Source organism: Schistocerca americana, chromosome 3 (genome assembly GCF_021461395.2).
Source record: "Schistocerca americana isolate TAMUIC-IGC-003095 chromosome 3, iqSchAmer2.1, whole genome shotgun sequence".
Taxonomy (NCBI): Eukaryota; Metazoa; Arthropoda; class Insecta; order Orthoptera; family Acrididae; genus Schistocerca; species Schistocerca americana.
This window is the reverse complement of record NC_060121.1, coordinates 427,605,567-427,632,279: the sequence shown is the minus strand read 5'-3', so window position 1 is coordinate 427,632,279 and position 26,713 is coordinate 427,605,567. Positions and strand designations below refer to the sequence as shown.

Here is a 26,713-nt window from a genome sequence, read left to right as displayed (position 1 = left end):
TATCTAAAATCATTGACGGAAGTGGGAATCGAACCCAGACCATAGGTATAACAACCTACCATCCGTCCAACAGACCACGAAATCCTTTTCTCTGCGAGTCATTTTTCTATCGTAACGCAGTTGCGCCACACTGGATGAGAATTCTGACACACAGGCTCCCTGTAGTAATTTGCAGCATGTTCGGTAAATTCATTTACTTGGTTGACCGAATCACCATGAACTAGCTGCCTCGGCTACCCAGTGCATACATTCGACTATTTTGTAATCACAGAAATAAAATCACGTAACTGCCACCTACACACAACTGCCAACAGTGTAGGATGCAGAAGTTTAAATAGGAAGTGTTCCTTTCCACTTGAGCTATTCTATTGCACTATCTGTTACTAGAAAACGTCGTTCAGTCCAAAAGAAAAGCTGTAACTGTTTGTCTCTCAGAAGTCAAGACCTGGCCATATGCATAATCTCACAGTGCTGTGGAATCCAAAAGTTCTGGAGGAATAGTTGTCGAGCTATGGAGCTTATGTAGCTACGTGTCAGCTTGTAGCATAGATAAGATGTCGCGAGTTCAAATACATTCAGTGCTACATTTTTTAAAACGCAATTCTGCTCTCTGCTGAAGGTATCAATCTAATGGAACTTTGAACATAATTCCCTTCACTTCTCAACCCAAAGTAGTCGCATGTGGAAAAAGGGCTAACTACTGTGACATTTTGTTCTATTCAGGTTTAATAGACAGCAGGCAGCGGATGCATCTCGAAGATGTGCAGGGAGAGCGCATCGTGCCATAATATGTCAGAAAAGTATTTTCTACATTAGCCGTCGTGTGGTAGTGATATTTTATTCTTCTTCAAACTTTGTTTGACAGCTTTAACTCAGAACAAGTTTTCTACATGCAAAAAAATGGCTCTGAGCACTATGGGACTCAACTGCTGAGGTCATTAGTCCCCTAGAACTTAGAACTAGTTAAACCTAACTAACCTAAGGACATCACAAGCATCCATGCCCGGGGCAGGATTCGAACCTGCGACCGTAGCGGTCTTGCGGTTCCAGACTGCAGCGCCTTTAACCGCACGGCCACTTCGGCCGGCTTTCTACATGCATGTAATCAATAAACTGCATGTGCTTTGTCAGACTGTCATAGGTAACATCAGAGAATTCGCATATATCGTTGATGATTAATTTCTCTCTCATGTTTACTATTGTTTTAACAACACTAAAGGAAACCTTACGAAAATTGTGCACTGTATTATAAGAAATGAAATAAAACTAACGATGATAACCTTACGACGAAAGTATCTGTACACAAGCATGCCTCTATCGACACGAATTAGTAAAATACTACTCACTTAGATTTTGATTGGGTCTGTGTTTAATTGGTATGCTGTGTCATACTCAAGAGGTATGCAAATGTGGCAATTCATAAATATAGTTACGTATTCCTAGAAACCCAAAATTCGCTTGGCAGCAGCGGAAAGAGGCCTTACCTGTTGTGCAGCATTGTAAGTTTTTCAACATTGCACTATGAGCTGAAAGCATTTTCTTGCGATTTGCTTATTGATATTTGATCTGACTGCTTGTAGCTCTTTCACAGAAGGGATAAAAACGTTACTGTCAGTGAGACTGGAACTGCGAACCGTAACAGACGCTTTTTCACAGGTCAGCACGTTACCACAGAGCTGGCGAGGAGGTATGGGTCTGAGCTTCCTATTACGAGGGAAATCGGAACTCGAATTCGTAAACCGCTATTTGAAGGTCGAGATTAGTTGCAGTTTCCACCTGCAACGACTTTCCTGGGCTGAAAACCGTAAATTTTCAATCTTTTGTTACCCTTCAAGCGATAATAACTCAGATTATTCAATGGAAATGACAGGTAAAATCAAGTGAACTTTGAGTCTTAATTCCGTGCACACCAGGAAGTAACTCGTCGATCACAGAGTTGCCAAACATACGTTGCCTTGTTGCCAAATCTCAGTTACAGTACCAGCAGGAAGAAGACGAACCGATGTGATCCTACAGCGGTCTGGGAAGTGACCATAGCTGGTGTCTCCAAGTCGCGGCTGCTACGGCCTGGAATACGTAATGCGTCTGATTCGCTTTCTGTAACTAGGTTTAGGGACTGGAGCGTAGTTACTAATAATACTCAGAACTGACTGCAAACTGAGCATCATAAATCAGTAACTCTCATTGTTGTTTTAATATTTCTTTCGTAAGTGTACTCAAAACGTAGAAAGTCATTCACAGGCGTTTTGTGCCTCGCCGATAGTCGAGCACAACATACAAATAAAAATAAAAAAGAATGTGTGTGTGTGTGTGTTTGTGTGTGTGTGAGAGAGTGAGAGAGAGAGAGAGAGAGAGAGAGAGAGAGAGATAAAAAGCAATGAGAGAGAGTGTAAAAAATTGTTGTAAAGAAATTGAATCATGGTATTTAAAGAAATCTTTCATTAAAATGACACGTTCCACATCATTACGAAATGTCGTTGTGATGTCACCGCCAGACACCACACTTGCTAGGTGGTAGCTTAAATCGGCCGCGGTCCATTTAGTACATGTCGGACCCGCGTGTCGCCACTGTGTAATCGCAGACCTAGCGCCACCACCAAGGCAGGTCTCGTGATACGAGAGAGCACTCGCCCCAGTTGTACGAGAACCTAGCTACCGCCCAGTTGTACGAGAACCTAGCTACCGCCCAGTTGTACGAGAACCTAGCTACCGACCAGATGTACGAAGCCTTTCTCTCTCATTAGCCGAGAGACAGAATAGCCATCAGCTAAGTTAATGGCTACGAACTAGCAAGGCGCCATTAGCCATACAGTGATTGTACTTAAAGTCTCCTGTGTATCGTCAAGATCGATGTACCTCAATGATATTAAAGATAAGTATTAATCAAGCTACGTACTTTTATTCTTAACATTAATTACGTAGCCTGTTCCAGTACTTCACGCCCGTCTGCTTTAGTCTTGCGTGCATTTTCAGCCATCTCAACTTCACGGTGTCGGCCCAGATACCGACACAACATTGGCGACGAGTTAAAGTTTTCTTTCTGATTGCTTACATTTAATTGTGTAATGGCTTCGCCACATTCTCCAGATGTACTGTCCGAATTTTATCGCTTGCAGAATCAGCAGACGCAGGCGTTACTGGATGCCCTTGGACAGCTCGTCCAGGGTCAACGTACCATTCAAACCGATGCGGCCGCCGCCGCTTCTTCGCTACCGCTGCCACTAAACGCTGTTGCACCTCCCTTTCGACCATACGTGGCAGCCGATGAGACCTGGCACGAGTGGTCTCGCCAGTTCAACTTTCACCTCGCTGCCTACAGAATTCAAGGTAATGAGCGGCAGCCGTTTTTGCTTTCTTGTGTCGGTGTGTCCACATACCGTGTGATAGTGAAATTGTTTCCCCGACGAGACGTAGCAACTCTGTCCTACGAGGAAATTTTGTCTGCATTAGATGCCTATTTCAAAGAAACAGTTAATGTGGTTGCAAAACGGTATACGTTCTTTCGTACAAAACGTACGGCCGGTCAAACTAATAGGGCGTGGGTAGCAACATTGCAAGGACTTACTAGGGACTGTGCTTTTGAATGTGACTGTGGTCTTTCTTATTCAGATACAATGGTGCGTGATGCAATTGCACAGAACGTTTCTGATGTTCGTATACGGGTGCAAATTTTGAAACTAGTTAATCCCTCCCTTCAACAAGTGATAGACATATTGGATAGACAGGACACACTTGACTGTGCTCAGGAATCTTTTGAAACTTCGCCAGCCGTGTGTAACATTAACCGGCCCGCTGGCCGCGCTGCGCGGCCCGGTAACCGGGCCTCGCGCACGTCCGCACAACTGCCATCGCACAAACAAACGCAGCTGCCGCCGCGCGCTAAGCCACGTGTGCCGCGCCAGCCCACAAATGTAGTGAAATCGTGCCCGCGGTGTGCTACTAGACATTCGCGTGAACATTGCCCGTCACGCCAAGCTATTTGCTTTTTCTGCAATAAGAAAGGACATGTTCAAAGTGTTTGCCGGAAAAAGCTCAGATCAGACAATCACAATCATTCCAGGCCCTTTGCTTCGCGCCGGAATCGAACCCAGGACACTCAGGCTCGTGGACCTTCGCTTATGGACATTCATGTCGTTAATTCCGCTTCGTCCAGTGACACTTTCTCTCACAGTAACTGTGTTCGTCCCACAAAAACTGTGCGTCGACGTCGCCGGAAATCACGTCAATTAGCAAGTGATTCTGTACCAGTGTCTGTTCCAATTGCAAAAAACAGTCGCTTTTGTCGTCAGCAGGACAATAAACTTTTTGTGGACTTAGACTTTGAAGGCAAAGTGATACCGTTCCAGCTCGATACCGGAGCTGCAGTTTCATTGCTCAATCATGACACGTACAAACAACTGGGCAAACCTCCGTTGCGTTCCGCAAATGTTAAGCTAACTACATATTCCGGACAGAAAATTCCTGTGTTAGGACAGTGCAGCCTTCTTGCAACATACAAGGGACAAACAAAACTTGTGTCATTTTACGTTCTTCGTTCTTCTTCTGAAGTGAATTTGTTTGGTCTAGATTCATTTCAGTTGTTTAACATGTCTATTGTAAATCAGGTCCTATCGGTGAATCAGACTGTGCCTACAGACAGTGTTTCTCGGCTGTGTGACGAATTTGCAGACATTTTTGCACCGGGCTTAGGTTGCGCTAAAAACTATGAAGCACATTTGGAACTGGAAGGAAACGCGCAACCGAAATTGTTCCGAGCGCGCAATGTTCCCCACGCATTGCGTCAGGAGGTCGCAAGAACATTGAACAATGTAGAATCACAAGGTGTGAGTGACTGTGCGCAATGCCTCTTTCATTTCAGCTCCGCTTCATCGCTTACGCCGTACAGGTGTTCCGTTTCTCTGGACGACGGAATGCGAACGCGCCTTTCGCCAGTTGAAATCGGCGTTGCTTTCTAATACTTGCCTTACGCCATTCGATCCCCAGAAACCCCTTTTGTTGCTGGTAGATGCCTCGGATTTCGGGATCGGTGCTGTGCTTGCGCACAAAGTTGGCTCCCATGATCGCCCTATTGCCTTTGCGTCCAAATTGCTCTCGTCTGCGCAAAGAAATTATTCACAGATAGAGAAAGAAGCTTTGGCTCTCGTGTTTGGTGTTACTAAGTTCCATGATTTCTTGTATGGTCGTCACTTTACCATCATCACAGACCACAAACCTTTGACTTCGCTTTTTCATCCGACCAAGCCTGTACCTCCACGTACAGCGCAGAAATTCATTCGCTGGTCTATTTTCCTCTCGCAGTACCGCTACGATATCTTGTATCGGTCCACTGCTAAGCACGGAAACGCCGATGCGTTGTCCCGTTTGCCTGTTGCTGAGGATAAAGCATTCGATTCTTCCGAACTTGCTTGCATGTTCATTGATTCGGAAACCGATGAAGTGGTCGAATCGTTTCCGATTGATTTTCGTCGTGTCGCTACAGCCACAGCTGCTGACCCTGTCCTTGCTACTGTTTTACGTTTTGTTGCTACGCAATGGCCTTTGTCAAAGTCTCGGATCGAGGATCCGTTGGTTCGCCGATTTTTTGCTCACAAGGAGAGACTTTTTGTTCGACGTGGTGTTTTGTTGTTGCGTTCTGATAATGATCAGTCCAGAGTCGTGGTCCCACGTTCGTTACAGTCCTCTGTTTTACGGCTTCTTCACCAAGGACATTGGGGTATAGTGCGAACGAAACAACTTGCTCGTCAGCACTGTACTTGGTTCGGAATCGATGCTGCGATTACGAATATGTGTTCTTCTTGCATGGCGTGTGCCGAACAACAATCCGCACCGCCGCGGAAAGTCTTTGCGTGGCCAAAAGCCACTTCCCCTTGGCAACGCTTGCACATTGATTTTGCTGGTCCATTCTGGAATGCTCGATGGTTGGTTCTGGTCGACGCCTTCAGTAATTTTCCTTTTGTTGTCCGGATGTCTTCCACGACGTCCTCCGCCACCATCCAAGCGTTGTCTGCTATCTTTTGCATTGAAGGTCTTCCGCAGACTATTGTTTCCGACAATGGCCCACAATTCATGTCCGCAGAATTTCAGTCATTCTGCCAGGCCAATGGTATTCAACATGTGACATCCGCGCCGTTTTCGCCTCAGTCCAACGGTGCCGCTGAACGATTGGTCCGGACTTTCAAGTCACAGATGTTGAAATTGAAAGAGTCGCATTCTCGGGAGGACGCATTGTTGCTCTTTTTGTCTTCGTATCGCTCTCAGCCCCGCGATGGTCGCTCGCCGGCTGAGTTGCTCCACGGTCGTCCTCATCGCACCTTGATGTCTTTGCTGCATCCGCCGCATCAGGTTCCTGTGCAGCGGCAGACTCCTGCTTTTGCTCCAGGCGACGTTGTATTTTATCGCAACTATCGCGGTTCACGGCGTTGGCTCGCAGGGCGCATTCTTCGCTGCCTCGGCCGCGCGATGTATTTGGTTTTGGGGGCCTCTGGTGAGGTGCGTCGGCATCTCAATCAGCTGCGCCTCTGTCGTCGCTCGGGTTCTGCCGCTCCCCGTCTGCTTTCAGCGACGGTGCCGTCCGGTCAGCGCCCTGGGGACCCATCTCCTGGCTCGCCTCATCCCCAGGTGTTACCGACGATGCCTTCCATTTTGCCCCATGGCGACGCGCCGCCGCCGCCGCAGCAGCAGCAGCAGCCGCCGCCGCCGCTTGTTCTCCCGCCGGCGCCGCCCGCATTCGACGCTTCGTTGCAGCCGCCAAGCGCCTCCCAGGATCACGCGCCGCCGATCGCTTCCCGTGACCAGCTGTCCTCCGCCATGGAACTCCAGCCCGCTCCGGACCACATGACGTCATCGCGCGTCGGCTACCCCGACGCAATGGAGGTTGATCCTTCGGTCACTCCTGTCTCTTTACGGGCGCATACACCGCATGTTGACGTGCACCCTGGACTAGTTTTTCAGGCGTTTCCTAGCTCCCCTCGGACCGGATGGCCGGGTGCGGGTGGCACAGCCTCGCCTGTTGTTAGGCTCCCCACCTCATCGCATACGTCAACATGTGGTCCTCCCCACGGCGGGCGGAAGCCTTATCCCACGACCGTTCGCCGATTTGCGGGGGAGGAATGTGGTGTCACCGCCAGACACCACACTTGCTAGGTGGTAGCTTAAATCGGCCGCGGTCCATTTAGTACATGTCGGACCCGCGTGTCGCCACTGTGTAATCGCAGACCTAGCGCCACCACCAAGGCAGGTCTCGTGATACGAGAGAGCACTCGCCCCAGTTGTACGAGAACCTAGCTACCGCCCAGTTGTACGAGAACCTAGCTACCGCCCAGTTGTACGAGAACCTAGCTACCGACCAGATGTACGAAGCCTTTCTCTCTCATTAGCCGAGAGACAGAATAGCCATCAGCTAAGTTAATGGCTACGAACTAGCAAGGCGCCATTAGCCATACAGTGATTGTACTTAAAGTCTCCTGTGTATCGTCAAGATCGATGTACCTCAATGATATTAAAGATAAGTATTAATCAAGCTACGTACTTTTATTCTTAACATTAATTACGTAGCCTGTTCCAGTACTTCACGCTCGTCTGCTTTAGTCTTGCGTGCATTTTCAGCCATCTCAACTTCACGGTGTCGGCCCAGATACCGACACAACAGTCGTATTCATGATCTATAGAACAAGAGTTAATCTAATCTAACCTAATCTAATCTAATCACATCATATTGATGATTAGCCATGAAGAGTCATGAATTACCGAAATTTTGGCCCATACCAGTAACCAAATCTAAACTTGAAAATAAAAGATGACAATTTTTGTAATAAACCGTGACTCCTATCAAGACCCTTTCGTCCCTGTTATCTAACCACGAAAGATGTCTGATATACCTCCATTCTGAAGTAACAAAGTGTGCATGCATTTAAAGATGAAGTGCATGATGTGAAGTTCTGTGATGGAGATACGAACCCAACACGTAATCCGATTGTTAACTAAGAAAAATCAAATGTTACGTATCGGTTTTTCTTATGAGCCGCTAGGTGTCTGAATCTAAAATAAGGATACAAGCTTTTGTGCCTAAGCAACAATCGAACTGCACACCTACTGTGCATCCACGAATATAGCTTAAGTATCAGTTGCTTACTCATGAACAGTAAGATGTGTGCGTGTTTGACCAGAAATAACGACACCTGTTGCGATTGTTGGAAACTCATGAACAGACATTCAAATTGCGCGTTAATTTTCACTAGCAGGTGGGTGTGCACTTGATAAAGCTAGAAATGAAATTATGAATATTTTTGTACTGGATCAGGTTTCAGACCCACATACTTACCTTTGGAGGAGACCTAGAGAAGATTGCAGTCTTGGGAAAAGGAACGAAATGACTGAACTATACTGTTCCGAGAGATTCAGATCCTCGAAAGAGGAGATACGAGTTCGAATCACAGTCCAGCACCAAATTTTTAAACGTCTCTAGTTCAATCAAGTACAAGTAAAATAAGAGCCCTGTCCCTTTAAATGGCTATCGGTTCATCAAATAAAATAAAATTTTCTAATGTAAGTAAGCTTACTGGCGACTGTATTTCTGTTTACCATGACTTCCGCTGTGTCATTTCCCAACGTAAACCGGCTCTGCCCAGTTGGTAATGAAGGAACATGATGTTTAATGCGGATTCTGGATTATAACGTCTTTCTCTTGAGGTTACCACAGGCAAAATAAATCTGTTTGTGCCTCTTAAAAGTAAATGCCTGAACCCACGCATTGCACCTGTGATAGCTCGTTCCACCATACCATTGTGGCCATATTACCCAGCCCCAAGAGTGTGCTGTAACGGATGATGTGCTTAGCTTACAAAATTAGTCACGGTGGAAAAAATGCGAGTCTATTAAATGGTCAAGTAGAAGCAAGCTTCTGACGCAGAGATTATGCTATTCTCATGTCAGCAGGATGTAAAGACTCTTCTAGGCATCATAGGCTGGATGTGAAGCCATTTTGATTTTTCACAAATTCAGCAAATTTCCTAGTTCGAGAAAATCCACTGTGAAGTGTGAAGTTGCCGGATAATTCGATTATTACTGTTATTATTAATATCATTTTATTCATACCGCTGCTGTAACACAAGTGCTTGAACATCATTTAATGCCTTTTGGTCACTATAGATGTAGTTTCCCAAGAACAGGTTCTTTCCCTGTCTACGGAATCCTTTTCACGTTAATATCAAACACCAGCAATTACTCGTAGATTACTTTAAAACTAAAGTAATTGACGAAGACGTTACTTGGTAACAAAAACGCACTGCCTTTCTTCATTTACTTTTGCCTAGAAATGGCTATCGAGTACTGACAAACCAAAAGGCAAGAGATCTTACTGCCTTCCGATATACGTTGCTGTTAGTTCTTCCACATGATTTGGTCGACATGACCTGTTTCAAGTTGTGTATGACAGACAGTATTTTAGAAAATCTATTGTTTTCCTTTGAAATAAACAGAAGTATTTTCATTCTAAGCTGTCCAAGTACAAAATTTTCGCAATATTAGTTCAAATTTAATATTCGCTTCTATAATGTAGGAAAGTATTTCACAGTCGCAAAACTCGCATCCGAAACGTTGACCTTACACTTAGTCGCTGACCATAAATTCTAGCTCAGAGTGACACCAGTTTAAATAACCTAATGTAGCGAAGACTGTTTGCCAGTTCTCTTTCTCACCGGAAAATACGCAATTCACTCATTTGGCTCCATAAGTACACTGTAACAGTAATTTCTGTGTGAAATTTGTCAGTAAGCTTTTGCCTTCCAACCTGCAAAATACGGCAGAGTACGGCCGGTAAACAATTCACAAACCACGATTTAGTGCCAATAAGACGATTTCTTTAAACATTGTCGAAGCTGAGGGAATTTAGTTTCTGCTTAAAACGTCTTAAGCAGCAACGTTCACAGATATCTCAAATAGGAAAAAGCTGAATATCCAGGTACGAAGGTTGTAAAACAAACTTCCCACAGTTTGTGTCAGGTTGATCTTTTCGTCTGATAACACTGCTTAAGTATTTTGTCTAAGAGGTATCACAAGTAGTATCCCTGTAGCTGTGGGAATCATTGGTTGAAAACGAGTTTAACACTAATGGGTACAGTGCTGCTAAATTTTCACAATTATTATCAACCTAAGTCTGAGTTCATCCACAAACTGAGGCGTATTTATAATATTGGAGCTAGACTGTGTATCCTTGTCTTTCTTGAGTGGTCATTGGAAGGCGTTTACACACACGTATACAATACGATGAATACTTCGAACGCTATGGTTAACGTTGCTCTCATAAACTACTTTTTTTTTAATTCTTCTGGGTCTTCAGCGTGCAATATGTGTTGTAGATACATTCTCAGACCAAAAAATTGACCGCCGAGTCGTTCACGTAAGGTGGACAATACAGTCGTGCTCCTCTCAGAATTCTATGTCTGGCAATATGCTCGATCTAGCAACATGTAGACTGCGGCACTTCCCAGAGGAAGTCTTGACTCCAGTCTTAGTACATTACTCTTGACTACGACCGTAGTCTTGAGGTAAAACGCGAGACCAGCTAATATGATATTGTAGATTCGCTTGAATTACACTCATAGCTTCAGCACCGAGAGGAAAGGGGCGATAAAAATTTTGTCGATATGTGCTTTCGGTCGCCAGACGTCATATTAGCTGGTCTCGCGTTTTACCTGAAGACTACGGTCGTGTTCCAGCAGCGGTATGAATAAAATGATAGTAATAATAACAGTAATAATCGAATTATCCCGCAACTTCACACTTCACAGTGGATTTTCTCGAACTAAGAAATTTGCTGAATTTGTGAAAAATCAAAATGGCTTCACATCCAGCCTATGATGCCTAGAAGAGTCTTTACATCCTGCTGACATGAGAATAGCATAATCTCTGCGTCAGAAGCTTGCTTCTACTTGACCATTTAATAGACTCGCATTTTTTCCACCGTGACTAATTTTGTAAGCTAAGCACATCATCCGTTACAGCACACTCTTGGGGCTGGGTAATATGGCCACAATGGTATGGTGGAACGAGCTATCACAGGTGCAATGCGTGGGTTCAGGCATTTACTTTTAAGAGGCACAAACAGATTTATTTTGCCTGTGGTAACCTCAAGAGAAAGACGTTATAATCCAGAATCCGCATTAAACATCATGTTCCTTCATTACCAACTGGGCAGAGCCGGTTTACGTTGGGAAATGACACAGCGGAAGTCATGGTAAACAGAAATACAGTCGCCAGTAAGCTTACTTACATTAGAAAATTTTATTTTATTTGATGAACCGATAGCCATTTAAAGGGACAGGGCTCTTATTTTACTTGTACTTGATTGAACTAGAGACGTTTAAAAATTTGGTGCTGGACTGTGATTCGAACTCGTATCTCCTCTTTCGAGGATCTGAATCTCTCGGAACAGTATAGTTCAGTCATTTCGTTCCTTTTCCCAAGACTGCAATCTTCTCTAGGTCTCCTCCAAAGGTAAGTATGTGGGTCTGAAACCTGATCCAGTACAAAAATATTCATAATTTCATTTCTAGCTTTATCAAGTGCACACCCACCTGCTAGTGAAAATTAACGCGCAATTTGAATGTCTGTTCATGAGTTTCCAACAATCGCAACAGGTGTCGTTATTTCTGGTCAAACACGCACACATCTTACTGTTCATGAGTAAGCAACTGATACTTAAGCTATATTCGTGGATGCACAGTAGGTGTGCAGTTCGATTGTTGCTTAGGCACAAAAGCTTGTATCCTTATTTTAGATTCAGACACCTAGCGGCTCATAAGAAAAACCGATACGTAACATTTGATTTTTCTTAGTTAACAATCGGATTACGTGTTGGGTTCGTATCTCCGTCACAGAACTTCACATCATGCACTTCATCTTTAAATGCATGCACACTTTGTTACTTCAGAATGGAGGTATATCAGACATCTTTCGTGGTTAGATAAAAGGGACGAAAGGGTCTTGATAGGAGTCACGGTTTATTACAAAAATTGTCATCTTTTATTTTCAAGTTTAGATTTGGTTACTGGTATGGGCCAAAATTTCGGTAATTCATGACTCTTCATGGCTAATCATCAATATGATGTGATTAGATTAGATTAGGTTAGATTAGATTAACTCTTGTTCCATAGATCATGAATACGACATTTCGTAATGATGTGGAACGTGTCATTTTAATGAAAGGTTTCTTTAAATACCATGATTCAATTTCTTTACAACAATTTTTTACACTCTCTCTCATTGCTTTTTATCTCTCTCTCTCTCTCTCTCTCTCTCTCTCTCTCACTCTCTCACACACACACAAACACACACACACACACACATTCTTTTTTATTTTTATTTGTATGTTGTGCTCGACTATCGGCGAGGCACGAAAACGCCTGTGAATGACTTTCTACGTTTTGAGTACACTTACGAAAGAAATATTAAAACAACAATGAGAGTTACTGATTTATGATGCTCAGTTTGCAGTCAGTTCTGAGTATTATTAGTATCTACGCTCCAGTCCCTAAACCTAGTTACAGAAAGCGAATCAGACGCATTACGTATTCCAGGCCGTAGCAGCCGCGACTTGGAGACACCAGCTATGGTCACTTCCCAGACCGCTGTAGGATCACATCGGTTCGTCTTCTTCCTGCTGGTACTGTAACTGAGATTTGGCAACAAGGCAACGTATGTTTGGCAACTCTGTGATCGACGAGTTACTTCCTGGTGTGCACGGAATTAAGACTCAAAGTTCACTTGATTTTACCTGTCATTTCCATTGAATAATCTGAGTTATTATCGCTTGAAGGGTAACAAAAGATTGAAAATTTACGGTTTTCAGCCCAGGAAAGTCGTTGCAGGTGGAAACTGCAACTAATCTCGACCTTCAAATAGCGGTTTACGAATTCGAGTTCCGATTTCCCTCGTAATAGGAAGCTCAGACCCATACCTCCTCGCCAGCTCTGTGGTAACGTGCTGACCTGTGAAAAAGCGTCTGTTACGGTTCGCAGTTCCAGTCTCACTGACAGTAACGTTTTTATCCCTTCTGTGAAAGAGCTACAAGCAGTCAGATCAAACATCAATAAGCAAATCGCAAGAAAATGCTTTCAGCTCATAGTGCAATGTTGAAAAACTTACAATGCTGCACAACAGGTAAGGCCTCTTTCCGCTGCTGCCAAGCGAATTTTGGGTTTCTAGGAATACGTAACTATATTTATGAATTGCCACATTTGCATACCTCTTGAGTATGACACAGCATACCAATTAAACACAGACCCAATCAAAATCTAAGTGAGTAGTATTTTACTAATTCGTGTCGATAGAGGCATGCTTGTGTACAGATACTTTCGTCGTAAGGTTATCATCGTTAGTTTTATTTCATTTCTTATAATACAGTGCACAATTTTCGTAAGGTTTCCTTTAGTGTTGTTAAAACAATAGTAAACATGAGAGAGAAATTAATCATCAACGATATATGCGAATTCTCTGATGTTACCTATGACAGTCTGACAAAGCACATGCAGTTTATTGATTACATGCATGTAGAAAACTTGTTCTGAGTTAAAGCTGTCAAACAAAGTTTGAAGAAGAATAAAATATCACTACCACACGACGGCTAATGTAGAAAATACTTTTCTGACATATTATGGCACGATGCGCTCTCCCTGCACATCTTCGAGATGCATCCGCTGCCTGCTGTCTATTAAACCTGAATAAAACAAAATGTCACAGTAGTTAGCATTTTTTCCACATGCAACTACTTTGGGTTGAGAAGTGAAGGGAATTATGTTCAAAGTTCCATTAGATTGATACCTTCAGCAGAGAGCAGAATTGCGTTTTAAAAAATGTAGCACTGAATGTATTTGAACTCGCGACATCTTATCTATGCTACAAGCTGACACGTAGCTACATAAGCCCCATAGCTCGACAACTATTCCTCCAGAACTTTTGGATTCCACAGCACTGTGAGATTATGCATATGGCCAGGTCTTGACTTCTGAGAGACAAACAGTTACAGCTTTTCTTTTGGACTGAACGACGTTTTCTAGTAACAGATAGTGCAATAGAATAGCTCAAGTGGAAAGGAACACTTCCTATTTAAACTTCTGCATCCTACACTGTTGGCAGTTGTGTGTAGGTGGCAGTTACGTGATTTTATTTCTGTGATTACAAAATAGTCGAATGTATGCACTGGGTAGCCGAGGCAGCTAGTTCATGGTGATTCGGTCAACCAAGTAAATGAATTTACCGAACATGCTGCAAATTACTACAGGGAGCCTGTGTGTCAGAATTCTCATCCAGTGTGGCGCAACTGCGTTACGATAGAAAAATGACTCGCAGAGAAAAGGATTTCGTGGTCTGTTGGACGGATGGTAGGTTGTTATACCTATGGTCTGGGTTCGATTCCCACTTCCGTCAATGATTTTAGATAGGGAGAGACAGATTCCATTCTCTCCTGGCTACACCAAGTGAAGGAGATATAATGGCTGCGTGGTCTGAAAATTCACATTAAAGATGATATTCCTTCTTTACCACGTAGACGGTAGGTTGAACCACAGTAAAGTCTGGAGTGGTGACATGTAGAAACTCTATCACCAGTAACCTTTCTTATACTAGTTATTTATTTCAAGTGACGACACAAACGCTATGTATGGTCACAGGACACTTATTCCATCTTTTATTTGAGCTTCTGTATGTCGATAAAATTGGTTCTAAACTGGGAATGCAACTCAGACCGCCCTTAACGCGGAATTTGATCCCTTCGTGGCAATACAGCTCGGCTACAATTTGTTGTTTGTTCAAAACTGCAGATTCCTCAACCCCTTCACATATTACGCGTGAATGGGATCGAATCCTGGCCCGGCACTAAAGATTTAATTATGTATTATCAAGCTCTATCAGGAGAACACCTATCTGCTGGTGGATAATAATTTTGATTTTTAATGTATTTTCATTCGTTGTCAACACTAACGATATCTGACGCTTTTAACTCCCAGTGAGACACAGAACTATTTGCGAGATGACTGTAAGTTCAAGATGCTATTCTGAGCAGCTGGTGGAGAAAAATTCGGTAGCTGACGTCTCTTTGTGTGTAGTCAACAACGATATGTGTGGGGCTCTATTCCCAGTGAGCGCTGAACTCTTCGTCATATTATTTCAGTTCGTCGTGTCATTTAATGTTCATACATATTCTCAACTAGCTGCTCGTGAATAACTTTAATTTTTAATGTCATTTTGTGTTAAATAGTTCAAATGGTTCAAATGGCTCTGAGCACTATGGGACTTAGCTTCTAAGGTCATCAGTCCCCTAGAACTTAGAACTACTTAAACCTAACTAACCTAAGGACATCACTCACATCCATGCCCGAGGCACGATTCGAACCTGCGACCGTAGCGGTCACGCGGTTCCAGACTGAAGCGCCTAGAACCGCACGGCCACACCGGTCGGCCCCCACCATCTGGTATCAATGCATTACCCTATCATCCATTATATATAATCATTTTCATAGTACACTTGATATTATAGATGAGTAGGACACAAGACAGGACATAGATAATGTCCGTTTGACGTCAACAGTGTGTAACATTTTACTTTTTTTGAATAGGACAATGTTCCTCTCCAATAATTTTTAGATTAGTTACAATAAGCTTACGCTGCAAGAGAATTCGCTTGTATTATTCAATATGTGGTCTGTTGTCGGTTTGAAGGCCTTCCATAACATCGGCAACGTAGTGCAACTCCACCGAGGGCTGTCTGGAGTAGGGTGGAGATAGCAATGTGAAAGTTGCCAGCTGTCGAAGACGATCTTCGTATTCCTAATGCGATTAGGACATCGTATACTCTTGACGACGTTTAGCACTTGTGCAGTCAGTCACCCAATTTCAGAATTCATTTTGAGTAATCCTGCTAAATTCCCAAAATATTGTCTTTTTATATTGATGAGTAATATGGATAGTCGTCACGTTCATGTGCCGTCTACAACGCAAATTTAATGTTACTATCCTAGGAACTAACCTGCAATACGTTTTGTATTTCATAATCGGAACTATCTGCATTAACCGTCATCAGAGCAATGTCAGGGAACAGAATGCAGCAGTGCCTTGCTACCTACTTGAGGACCTGCTTGAGTCGTGTTCTAAGGAAAGGGTAGTTGCTGGTTCACATTATATTACACTAGCGAGAAGTACCGACTTTTCCTTTTCTCTGAAAACACACAGAACTAAATTCAGTAACTAAATGCTAAGAATATATTTGCATTGTGCCAACTCAAAGATCAATAGATATGGATATAGATAAAGATACAGATTTTTATATTTAAAGCCATTCTCGTTCTGCGTTGGAATAAACATCATTCATTATTTGCTTGTTCTTGTTACGATTGTTATTGTCATTCTCTCAATCGCAAGAGTTTTCGCATTCCTATTTGGTATCGATGCACGTGAAGAGTGGCTATGAAAGAAGGGAATACTGAATGTTACGTCATGCAGAATACACTCATTTACTTCGGCTCCTCGTGATCTACGCTACAGGAGAAGTGAGATACATAAAGTTGACACTGGACTCACATTCGGGAGGACGACGGTTCAATCCCGTCTCCGGCCATCCTGATTTAGGTTTTCCGTGATTTCCCTAAATCGTTTCAGACAAATGCCGGGATGGTTCCTTTGAAAGGGCACGGCCGATTTCCTTCCCAATCTTTCCCTAACCCGAGCTTGCGCTCCGTCTCTAATGACCTCGTTGTCGACGGGACGTTAAACACTAACCACCACCACCACCACCACCACATAAAGTTGACAGTGTGAGGACAGACCTGGTAGCACAACTGTGCAACTACACAGTGTTACCAGATAAAATGGTGCTGCGGAATCGAAAGTGTAGTACGGACTTTGCCACAGTAGCAGACAGCTGGTAATTTAGGACCATGACCGTGGATTACACTTTGATCAGTGCTGGTTAGAGTGCTGCAACTGTAAATGGAAGGCTTTGTTTGATAGTCTTATGCTGATGCTGTCTGAATAAATTATGCCATTGGATACAAAGCGGTTTAGTTTTGAGACCTAACCCACGAGGGGGGAAGGCACAGTGGTCTGCTTCAGGAATTTCAAGCAATAAAACACAAAAAACAACCCAGGAAGGGAGACATGCATTTGGAATCTGTTCATCGTTACGGGGTCAAACAAGAGGGTAACATTACTGAAACAATGATCGGGCTACTTAGTATATAATAGAGCATACAGATTTCAAGGAGGAAACGTATGAAGACGCAGACTTCCTCGTTATCAATATGTGCGGCATATCTTTCGTGTTAACGAAAGTAAATTCCCGCTTTACCTCTTCTTACGTGTCAAATGAAATGAATGCCATGAGGAATAGAATATTTGTTGACTGCGTCTCTTCTTGCTTCCATCCTTACCAACATATTTCTTCATTCACGTGGTAATCATGACATTCTATGTGTATGCTGCAAAAGATTGCAAGTGGACAAATTCGACATCGAGGTGCAAAGCGTTATATTCAATTCGAATAAGCTTCCGGTGTATTTTTACTTCGTTTGTATTTTTACATGATTATGAACGTTACGGAAAATTATCTCACATGCTTTATGTTGAATGAGAAACATTGAATGATCCGTTTTGATTTCCCTACATTGAAATCATATAATGTCGGCGTCAACAGCCTTCTTCCACGCCGGAAGCTGAAACTTGTATGATTCTGGATTAATGATAATTGAATGTCTCATATGTATACGTAGCCCACAAGGCGACGTCAGAAACCATCAGGGGAGAACGCCGCATAAAAACCAAACGTGCGCGCGCGTCTCCACTCTGAAGAACCGTATCGGAGAATCACGGCAAGCATTTCGCTGAAGAGCTGCCTCGTCAGAGAGCCTAGAAATGGCAGCGTCGTAGCAAGTATTTGTCAACACTCTGATAGTGCATTTACTTCCGGGTGTAGGTCGGCGTTACCTCGCTAAATTCACTTGACATTCGTTTTCCACATCGAAGACTCGTACGATATAATCCACTGCAAGATGAGACAATTAGAAAGTATACTTAATTTCTGGACTCCAAGAACGGCGTTCTTCACATAAGTAACACCTGTTTGTGTGTGCATTCGGGAGGACGACGGTGCAATCCCGCGCCCGGCCATCCTGATTTAGGTTTTCAATGATTTCCCTAAATCGCTTCAGGCAAATGCCGGGATGGTTCCTTAGGAAGGGCACGGCCGATTTCCTTCCCCATCCTTCCCTAATCCGAGCTTGTGCTCCGTCTCTAATGACATCGTTGTCGACGGGACGTTAAAACAGTAATCTCCACCTCCTCTGTTCGTGTGTTTAAGGTTGCGTTTTGAGGCTCAGGCAACATCGCAGTGACTATATTCCGCCTCTGGCAGCCAGTGTGTCGTTAGCTCAGAGGTTCCCTTGTGCGTTGCAGTGCTTGTACTATAAGACATAGCAGTTCGAATCACGGTAGAAGCCGCTGACTACAACCTTTCATTTTCCATTTTAATTAATGGAGTTGCAAACTGCTAGTAAAAATTTCTTATGCGAAATCTGAAGAATGCCTTTAAACATCAATCTTCGTCCGATTTCGACTTAGTAAATTAAGTTAATATCATGGATTTCTGTTTTGCAAATTCCAAGGTGCTTCACTGTAAAATAGACCCTGAAAAGATTCAAACCGACTGTCAACGATATAAATTTGAGCTTTGTTCGTCATATAGGTGTAACATGTCAGAAGGTTGTTTATGAAGTGCACATGTTCATTAATATGTTCCCTTCTTATAAATTTTTGCAATAGCATTTAACTGTAGACGTTTTCTAACACCGGCGTTAGCAATTCCTTTCCGTTCTCTGAAACCTTCAAAACGACAAATTTTTCTGGTTTAAATCTGATGACCTTAACTATCACTTCCGATCAACAATAAATACTTCATGAACTCCAAATGTGCAGTGTGCCTGCACTGCTACAGAGCATGCATTGCAAGGTATTCACACAGTTTATGGCATAGACTCACCATAAGGAATGAAACATGAACTGTAATACACTTTACACCACAGACGCTCACTCTGGCTTGACGAAAACATCCAAACATTGACCAAAAGTTGCACAAATAATTGAGTTTGAAAGGAAAAGAAACGAGGTATGAAGCATTTATAAATTCATGGAATGTAGTGAGGTGGTTTCATTTCGTCCCAGTCTATAAAATTAATTTCGGGCCATACTCAGCTCTTGCCGATTAATGTAATATAATACCCGCCTGCTAATCAGGGCGTCTGTCTCCGTTGCTTTTGAGCGTGAATGGAAATTGTAGAAATTTTCTGTGGAGCAACATTTAATAATAAAGCGTTTTAAATCATCAATAGCGATGAGCGGTAGCAGGCGCTTTCGATAAAGAACGGGGGAGTGCAGCGCCGCTGCTGTCGCCACGGCCGCTGCCAGTAGCCAGCAAATGGATCCCGGAGCTTTGCCGCATACGGCGTCCAGAGGAGGACAGTCTGCAGGAAATCTGCCGCAAAATCGTTACTGGATAAAATTTTGATATCGGTGTGTCACAAAGCGAAATAGATTGAATCTGCGCTACCATTACATTCACGTCTTCAGCATTCAGACAGAAGAGGCTATAAAAATATTTTATGCCAGCTGCTCTCGATCCACTGACATTATGAACAGAAGCAACGCACGCTACCACTAGACCACAGGCGTAATCAGCCTAGAGTTTCTCTATCGTGGGACAAGTTTTCCTCCAGGAAGTGCCGCAGTCTACAGTGTTGCCAGATTGTGCAGATAACCGGACTTAGAGAATTAGCGAGTTGGCCAGTTTTTTTGTCCCATGTCGCGATCGGCGCGGACTTAGCCTCTGAAGCGGCCGGCCGCCGGTCAAGTTTTATGTCAAAGAGTGTACATAAGATATACACATAATATCCGTCGTAATGAACACATGGCAAGAGTTATGGGATTATTGAAAGTGTTCTGGCGCCACACAATTACGTTTTCAATAGCCAGTTTTTCAACACTAAAACCTTACGACGCGCTGTCTCTCTATAATGGACACTTCACGCCTATACAGGCTTTCTTGACCCGCAAATAATTCGGTGGTGCCACCTGTCGGCATAAGCAGCTTACAAAAAATGATTTTATGAGCTGAAATTCTTTGTACTTGCGAATCAAGCATGGAATATATTGGTATATATTAGGTGTAGCACAAAAATGTTTTGCGTTTTCATGTGAAGTAGTGCATAATGAACCTGTCGGGATGGGAGACAGTTTTGTGTTAAACTTATATTAAGCATTCTTCTTTGTTATTTATAAATGTCAAACTATGTAAATGTGTTGACGTTTATTAGTAAACCGCTAAAACTTTAATGACCTGTACAGTTCTTTATATGTATATAAGCAACATGCCCTGATGTAACAGGGGAAAGGAGGGAACCAGCCAAAAAATGCTTCTGTTGGTGCACAAAAAAGGGAATATGCTCCTCTTTAAACGACTCTGACAGAAAGGTGGGGAACCAGCCGCGTTGGTCATAATTTCGCCATCCTCGCCAAAAAGTTTGACATGCAAATATGTTCGCGCTTTTGTGTGTTCAAAGAGAGCAGCACAAACACAGTGACATTGGCACAGAGAGGAGACAGTGTCAGTGGTAGAGATACAGAGAGAGGAGACAGTGATAGTAGCAGAAAGAAAGTGATAGTGAAGGAGGAAGAGAGATGAATGAAGACAAGAGCTGTGGGAACCAAAGAGAGAACTGAGGTGAGATAGTGGCAGTAAAATACAAAGAGAAAAGGATGCGGACAGCAGCAATAGGAGTAAAAGGGAGAGAAGACAGTGGAAATGAAAGAGAGTGATGTCTGGAAACCAAATATAGGTTAAGAGAGTAAAAACCCCCAACCACCCCCCCTCGCCCCCACCCTCCCCACCCTCCCTCCCAAGACCAGCGAACTGTACTGAAGAGCCATCGTGTAGGGCCCCCGCGAGCACGCAAAAGTCCTGCAACACGACGTGGCATGGACTCGTCTAATACTCGTATCAGGAGTAGTGCTGGAGGGAATTGACACCATGAATCCTGCAGTGCTGTCCATAAATCCGTAAGAGTACGGGGGGGTGCAGATCTCTTCTGAACAGCATATCCCAGGTATGCTCAATAATGTTCATGTCTGGGGAGTTTGGTGCACAGGAAAGTGTTTAAATTCAGAAGAGTGTTCCTGGAGCCACTTTTCAGCAATTCTGGACATTAGGGGTGTCGCATTGTCCTGCTGGAATTGCCCAAGTCCATCGGAATGCACAGTGGACATGAAGACATGAATGGGGGTAGGTGATCAGACAGGATCCTTACATACGTATCAACTGCCAGAATCGTATGTAGACGAATCAGGGGTCCCATATCACTGCAACTGCACATGCGCCACACCATTACAGAGCCTCCACCAGCTTGAATAGTCCCCTGCCGATATCCAGGGTCCGTGGATTCATGGGGTTCTCTCCACACCAATAAACGTGCATCCGCTCGATAGAATTTGAAACGAGACTCGTCCTATCGTGTAACATGCTTCTAGTTTGGAAGGTTGTAGATGAGGAACTGACGGAAGTAAAGCTGTGAGGACGAGTCGTGAGTCACGCATGAGTAGTGATACGTGATTCGTTAGTTGCACCATACTTACACAGTATATCTTAAATACCACGAAATAGGAAGCGGGGTGGAATCATGATTGGTAGTCACACTTTATAATTAAGACACTTTACTGGCATTATGCTTTTTAAAAAAAAATAATAATTTGAGGATTAATAATTGTGGACGAGCCACTAGATAAAACCTTACAAATACAATTAGAAACCCAACGTACCCAGTACTCTAACAAACAATTCCAGATTAAAAAAAGGGCGTTACTGACAGACTTGAGAACTTCCAACTCTCATATAGGACTTCCCTAAAAATAGATATAAAGAAACAATTACAGGTAAAGGGTGACTTAATAACACTTGAGCACTAGTGCCAGTCTAAGATGCCATTACATAACATGATAGAATAACTTAATTAGAAAAAAACTACAACATAGACACTGATCTTAAAAAAGTAAATGTTTACGTACTCAGACGTGCTAATAAGAAAATCACTAGAAAAAGCTGCACAAGGAACTCAGCGGATGCTATGCAGTTTGAGATTTGGTCAGTTGCCAGTTCGTAGTGTTTAAGAGAACAAGTTCATATACAAACAGGTTACATACAAATATTTATCTACCAGCTTAACCTGCCTTGACGGAAGGAAGATAAATACTAAACTTTGGAAGGGGATATGTGACCATCTCCGGTAGTGGCCAGGTTCGTAAACACTGCCACGCCAAGGCGCTGGCACAATTAAAAGTTTCTGCCCGAATCACAAAGACATACCAATAACTCTGAAACATAGAAACACTGGGCAGAACCTTTGACTCACACATGAACAACTGTATTAATAGAGTGCAGGCTTCAAAAACCGCAACATAAAGTCATTTGATTGCAAGCGACACACAAAAAAACGAGAAAATTTTCAAATAACGGCCACCTTTTAACTAGGGCAAGAAAGTCTCCCATAATAAAAATAAAATTTAAAATCTCTAAGTGCGTCGGAGAACAGACAATTACGACGGCTTACTCCGTATCAGGTACACAATACGAGGGAGCGGGTTCCACAGCTTCACTGCTTCCCTTCAAATTTCGTTCCCAGCAAAGACAAAGAACTTGTACCTCCAAGCTGCCCATGTCGGCAAAACGCCCAACCAGTTTCACACCACAACGTGTAACGGTCATCACACTCGTTCGGCACCCGTTGACACTCGTCTCCCCCGCGAATTACTCGAGATCTCGAGGGTTCCCGTTGAAGGCTAACAACCAACTCGCTTCGGCTGCGAAGCCGCTTGATAACACACGCGAAAAGCAAAGATAGCTTACCTCAACCACAATCCATCTCAATGATACATGAACAAACTAAGACTGGCACCAGCTCACCACGGCTCAGCTAGCTCAGATGGTAGAGTATTTCCTGTGCATAGCAAACGTCCCGTGTTAGGGTCTCGGTCTGGTACAATTTTATACTGTAGTAGTGACAATATCTTATTTTGAACATGGCGCCATTTTACACAATGCAAGGAAGATGAAACATTTTTCGATATGGAGATATTGTATACTTTTGAACATGGCGCCATTTTTACGCAGTCAAGTACTTCGAGAGCTACGTTATGTTGGGTGTATCATGCCCATTGCCCACTACACACTGACTGGTTGGAGAGGGAACGGTTGAGGACAGAATGGGGAGGACAGGATGGAGGGTCGGGTGGCATGATGACATCACCGAAACGGGACGAGGCTTCTCCCATGATGATGATAATGATGATGATGATGACGATAATGATGATGTCGTAGATAAGGAATGTGTGGATTGTGTTCACATTACAACATTGGGTTACATGACAATAAGTGTGTCCAAGGCCCTATAAATATATCACTATCGAAGTCGCTTATGCCAGTGGATTTCTTCACTTGCGGTCCGTATCGTCGCTACAATGATTTCCCATATATCTCCGCTCCGCTCATAAATTTTCCTTGTCGTGTCACAGCTCGCAATGCTACCGGGAGACGTTCAGTCTTCTATTGGCAATAGTGTAAATGATTTAGATCATCGGTGTATTGATGGTGTAGCTCTTCCTGGAACAGGCTCCGTAAGTTTAAAAGTGACAAAACGAATAGATGATAGCAAAAATACACAGCGAAATCGACAAGCGGACTGCACAAGGCGGACAAGCTATTTTTTAGATGATAATCTTTTACTTACTGCTTTATTAATACTGTTAATAATAATACATTTTTCTCCCTTTTGGGTCAGTATTCTTCAAAATGGTTTTATATAAGCTGGCGTGAATTCGTCTCTTTTTCCAATCTCTTCATCTAAGTCATTCCCAACGTCCTTAATTATGTGTTTCCCCTCTACGACCCACTGTATCGTTATGGAAGTTATTCGCTGAGGCTGATGATTTTTAAGGGTGCCACCTGATTTATCTGTTCATTTCATTTTCAGCATCCTTTTGTAGCATCACGTACTAAACGGTTCGAATCTCTTCTTTTCTTTGTTTCTCACAGGCCATGATTATCTTCTATATTACGCTATGCGCCAGACGTATATTCTCAGAAATTTCTTTCTCATTTTCTGTGCTTTATACACTTGATATTGTCGACTCCTTTTGCGAGAAGCGAAATCTTTGTCTTGCTATTCTGCTTCGTATGTGCCCCTTCGTTCAGCCGTAATACGTCATATTGCTTTGAAAATTCTTTATTTGGTTTACTGCCAGGAGCAAATCTTGTTAGATACAGTCTTCCTCTGAGATTTAATCCCATTTCAAATCCTTACGTTTACTTGTTACATTGCTTGTTCAGTATACATGTTGAACAGAATAGCACAAAGGCTGCTTCCCTTCATTCCGCCGTTTCATATCCAACCGCTTCTCTCTTAGTAGTCCACACTTCTTGTTTCGTCTTGTTTCTTGTACACATTGTATACTACCATCTTCCCCTATACCGTATATCTATTTTACTTAAGATTTCTAAGTTCTTGCACAACTTTCTCTAGGTCGGCAAATCATTCAAAGGTACCTCAGTTTTTCTAATCTTTGCTTCATTTAGTAAGCGTACCATCAGAAATCCCATTCGTGAGTCTTTACCTTTCCTTAAGCTAAATTCGTCGTCAGCTGTCATATATCTTAAGTTTTCATATTTATTCCTAGTGTGTTCTAGCCATCAACGTTAATTCAAGAGCTGTCAATCTGTTCGTACGACAGTTATGGCGTTACCTGCTCAAGCCATCTTCGTGATTTTGAGACTCATTTCCTCCGGAATTTCCGATAGCATGTCACCGTTATTATACATTCTGCACCTTAACCTGAATAATCGTTTGACTGCTACTTTTTCTTATCAGTTTGGTTATAATAATTACCTACCCCACTTTGCCTCATTTGATCGGAGGTCTTTCAGAACATTTTGAAATACTGGCTCTCACTCCAGATCCGTACATCCTTCGAATCAGTATCTTCTTATTTTTACATCACGTTAGGAGGTAACTACTCCTTCTGATACAAACCATTACTGTCCTTTTCCACATGTCTGCCATCTCTTCTGGATTTAATAGTTGAATTCTTTCTTCACTCTAAATGTTGATAGGCTTTTCTTTTAAATGATCCTAAATTTTTTTTTCACTTTCATTTTTCGATTTCTTCGTATTTTAGTTACAGCTATCTCGCTTTGTGTGCATAGTAAATAGAAAAAGCACAGAGGTGCATTGGAATAGAAGGAGGCACATAATAATTAAATCGTAATTTCGAGACGTGACCACGGCGAAGACAGTGTCCAATTTTAAATTCTCCTTTGATTTTAACTTTAAGAGAAACTGTTGTAGGATATTTGCTTCCACTTCTTTTCCTCTTTTAAAATCTATTATTTATCAGATATTCTTGGTCTCTTCTTTAAAAATCTATAAATAGCGCGTCATCTGCCAATTCATACATCGTATTAGTTAATAAAAAGGTATAGCGCTGTGTGTTGACTACCTGATGGATTATTGTTCTGAGTGTCATTCTGAATTAGCAAACATCGCTGACATGGCGTGACAGAATTTATGGACGTAATTCGTGTAAATAGGTGAATACCATTGCGGTCATATGACATACAGGACGTATGGCCCGTTCAAAGACTACATTTTACCTGGAGAACTTTGTGCCAAGTACAGATATTGCTACCTAAGACAAGTATGTGACCATATGATTATGACAACAACCAGAGTCTAAACTGTATAATAAGTGTTTAAAACTCCAGTTGTAAGGGATGAGTACTTCGGGAAGTTCATTTGGAATTGTCTAATAGTGTATTATCGTGCAGGTTCTTTACAGAGGTACAATTGCTACACAAGCAATTTATCTGGTCACATAGCAATAAAAATGAATAATTAAAGTGCTTCATTTGACCAGAACAATTTCAGTTGGTGTCCATATTTTCTTGTTACAGGTCGACTGCTGCCTTTGTTACCTTCACCCTACTTTTTAGCAACAACTGTTTCGGGGAGAATCCTTTCGTAGCATTCATTGGGCATGGATCCCTGCAACTAGCTGCTTCATACACTGCTCATGTTGTTGGAAACAGATTTGGAAGGCGGATAACACACTGCCTCGTGCTATTGGCTGCTGGTTTGTTGTGCATCATCCTCATATGCGTAACCGCAGGTATCTCTTTATGTAATCCCTTCTTGCATGTTTCCTATCAGAAACTGATTTATAGATACCTTTAAAGGAATTTAAGCGTGGAATATTATTAGACTGTCCTTTAGAAGTATTTATTAGCACTCTTTAAAGTGTACATATTTAGAATTGTGTTACCTCAACAGACTTGTACTTTTTCAGCACACTCAACCCAGTGGATCATAACTACACTTTCTCTTGTGCTACTCTTCTGCTGTGACTGCTCATATTTACTCACAAATATACAGAGCTTGGAATTGCATCCAACGAGTTTACGACAGATAGGCATCGCAATTGAATACGTCTTTGTTCAATGCAGTATGAGTGTTCCACCTTACGTTGCTCACTTGGTATGTGCTCCACTTACTTAAAACAATTTCATTAGTATATATATAGGTCTGTCTTAGATATTAGACTACTGCTTATTGTAATCACAAACTCATGAATT

The 26,713-nt window shown here is 42.7% G+C and overlaps 1 protein-coding gene across 1 annotated transcript in view; it reads left to right on the top strand.

Moving 5' to 3' along the window:
- The window catches only part of LOC124606137 (carcinine transporter-like), a 146,672-nt gene extending 120,187 nt beyond the window's left edge, over positions 1 to 26,485 (top strand). Inside the window, exons 7-8 of the mRNA XM_047138102.1 lie at positions 26,036 to 26,214; positions 26,412 to 26,485. Coding sequence (XP_046994058.1) covers positions 26,036 to 26,214; positions 26,412 to 26,485 — 253 coding nt within the window. The remainder of the gene's footprint in view (positions 1 to 26,035; positions 26,215 to 26,411) is intronic.
- The last annotated feature ends 228 nt before the right edge of the window (positions 26,486 to 26,713 follow it).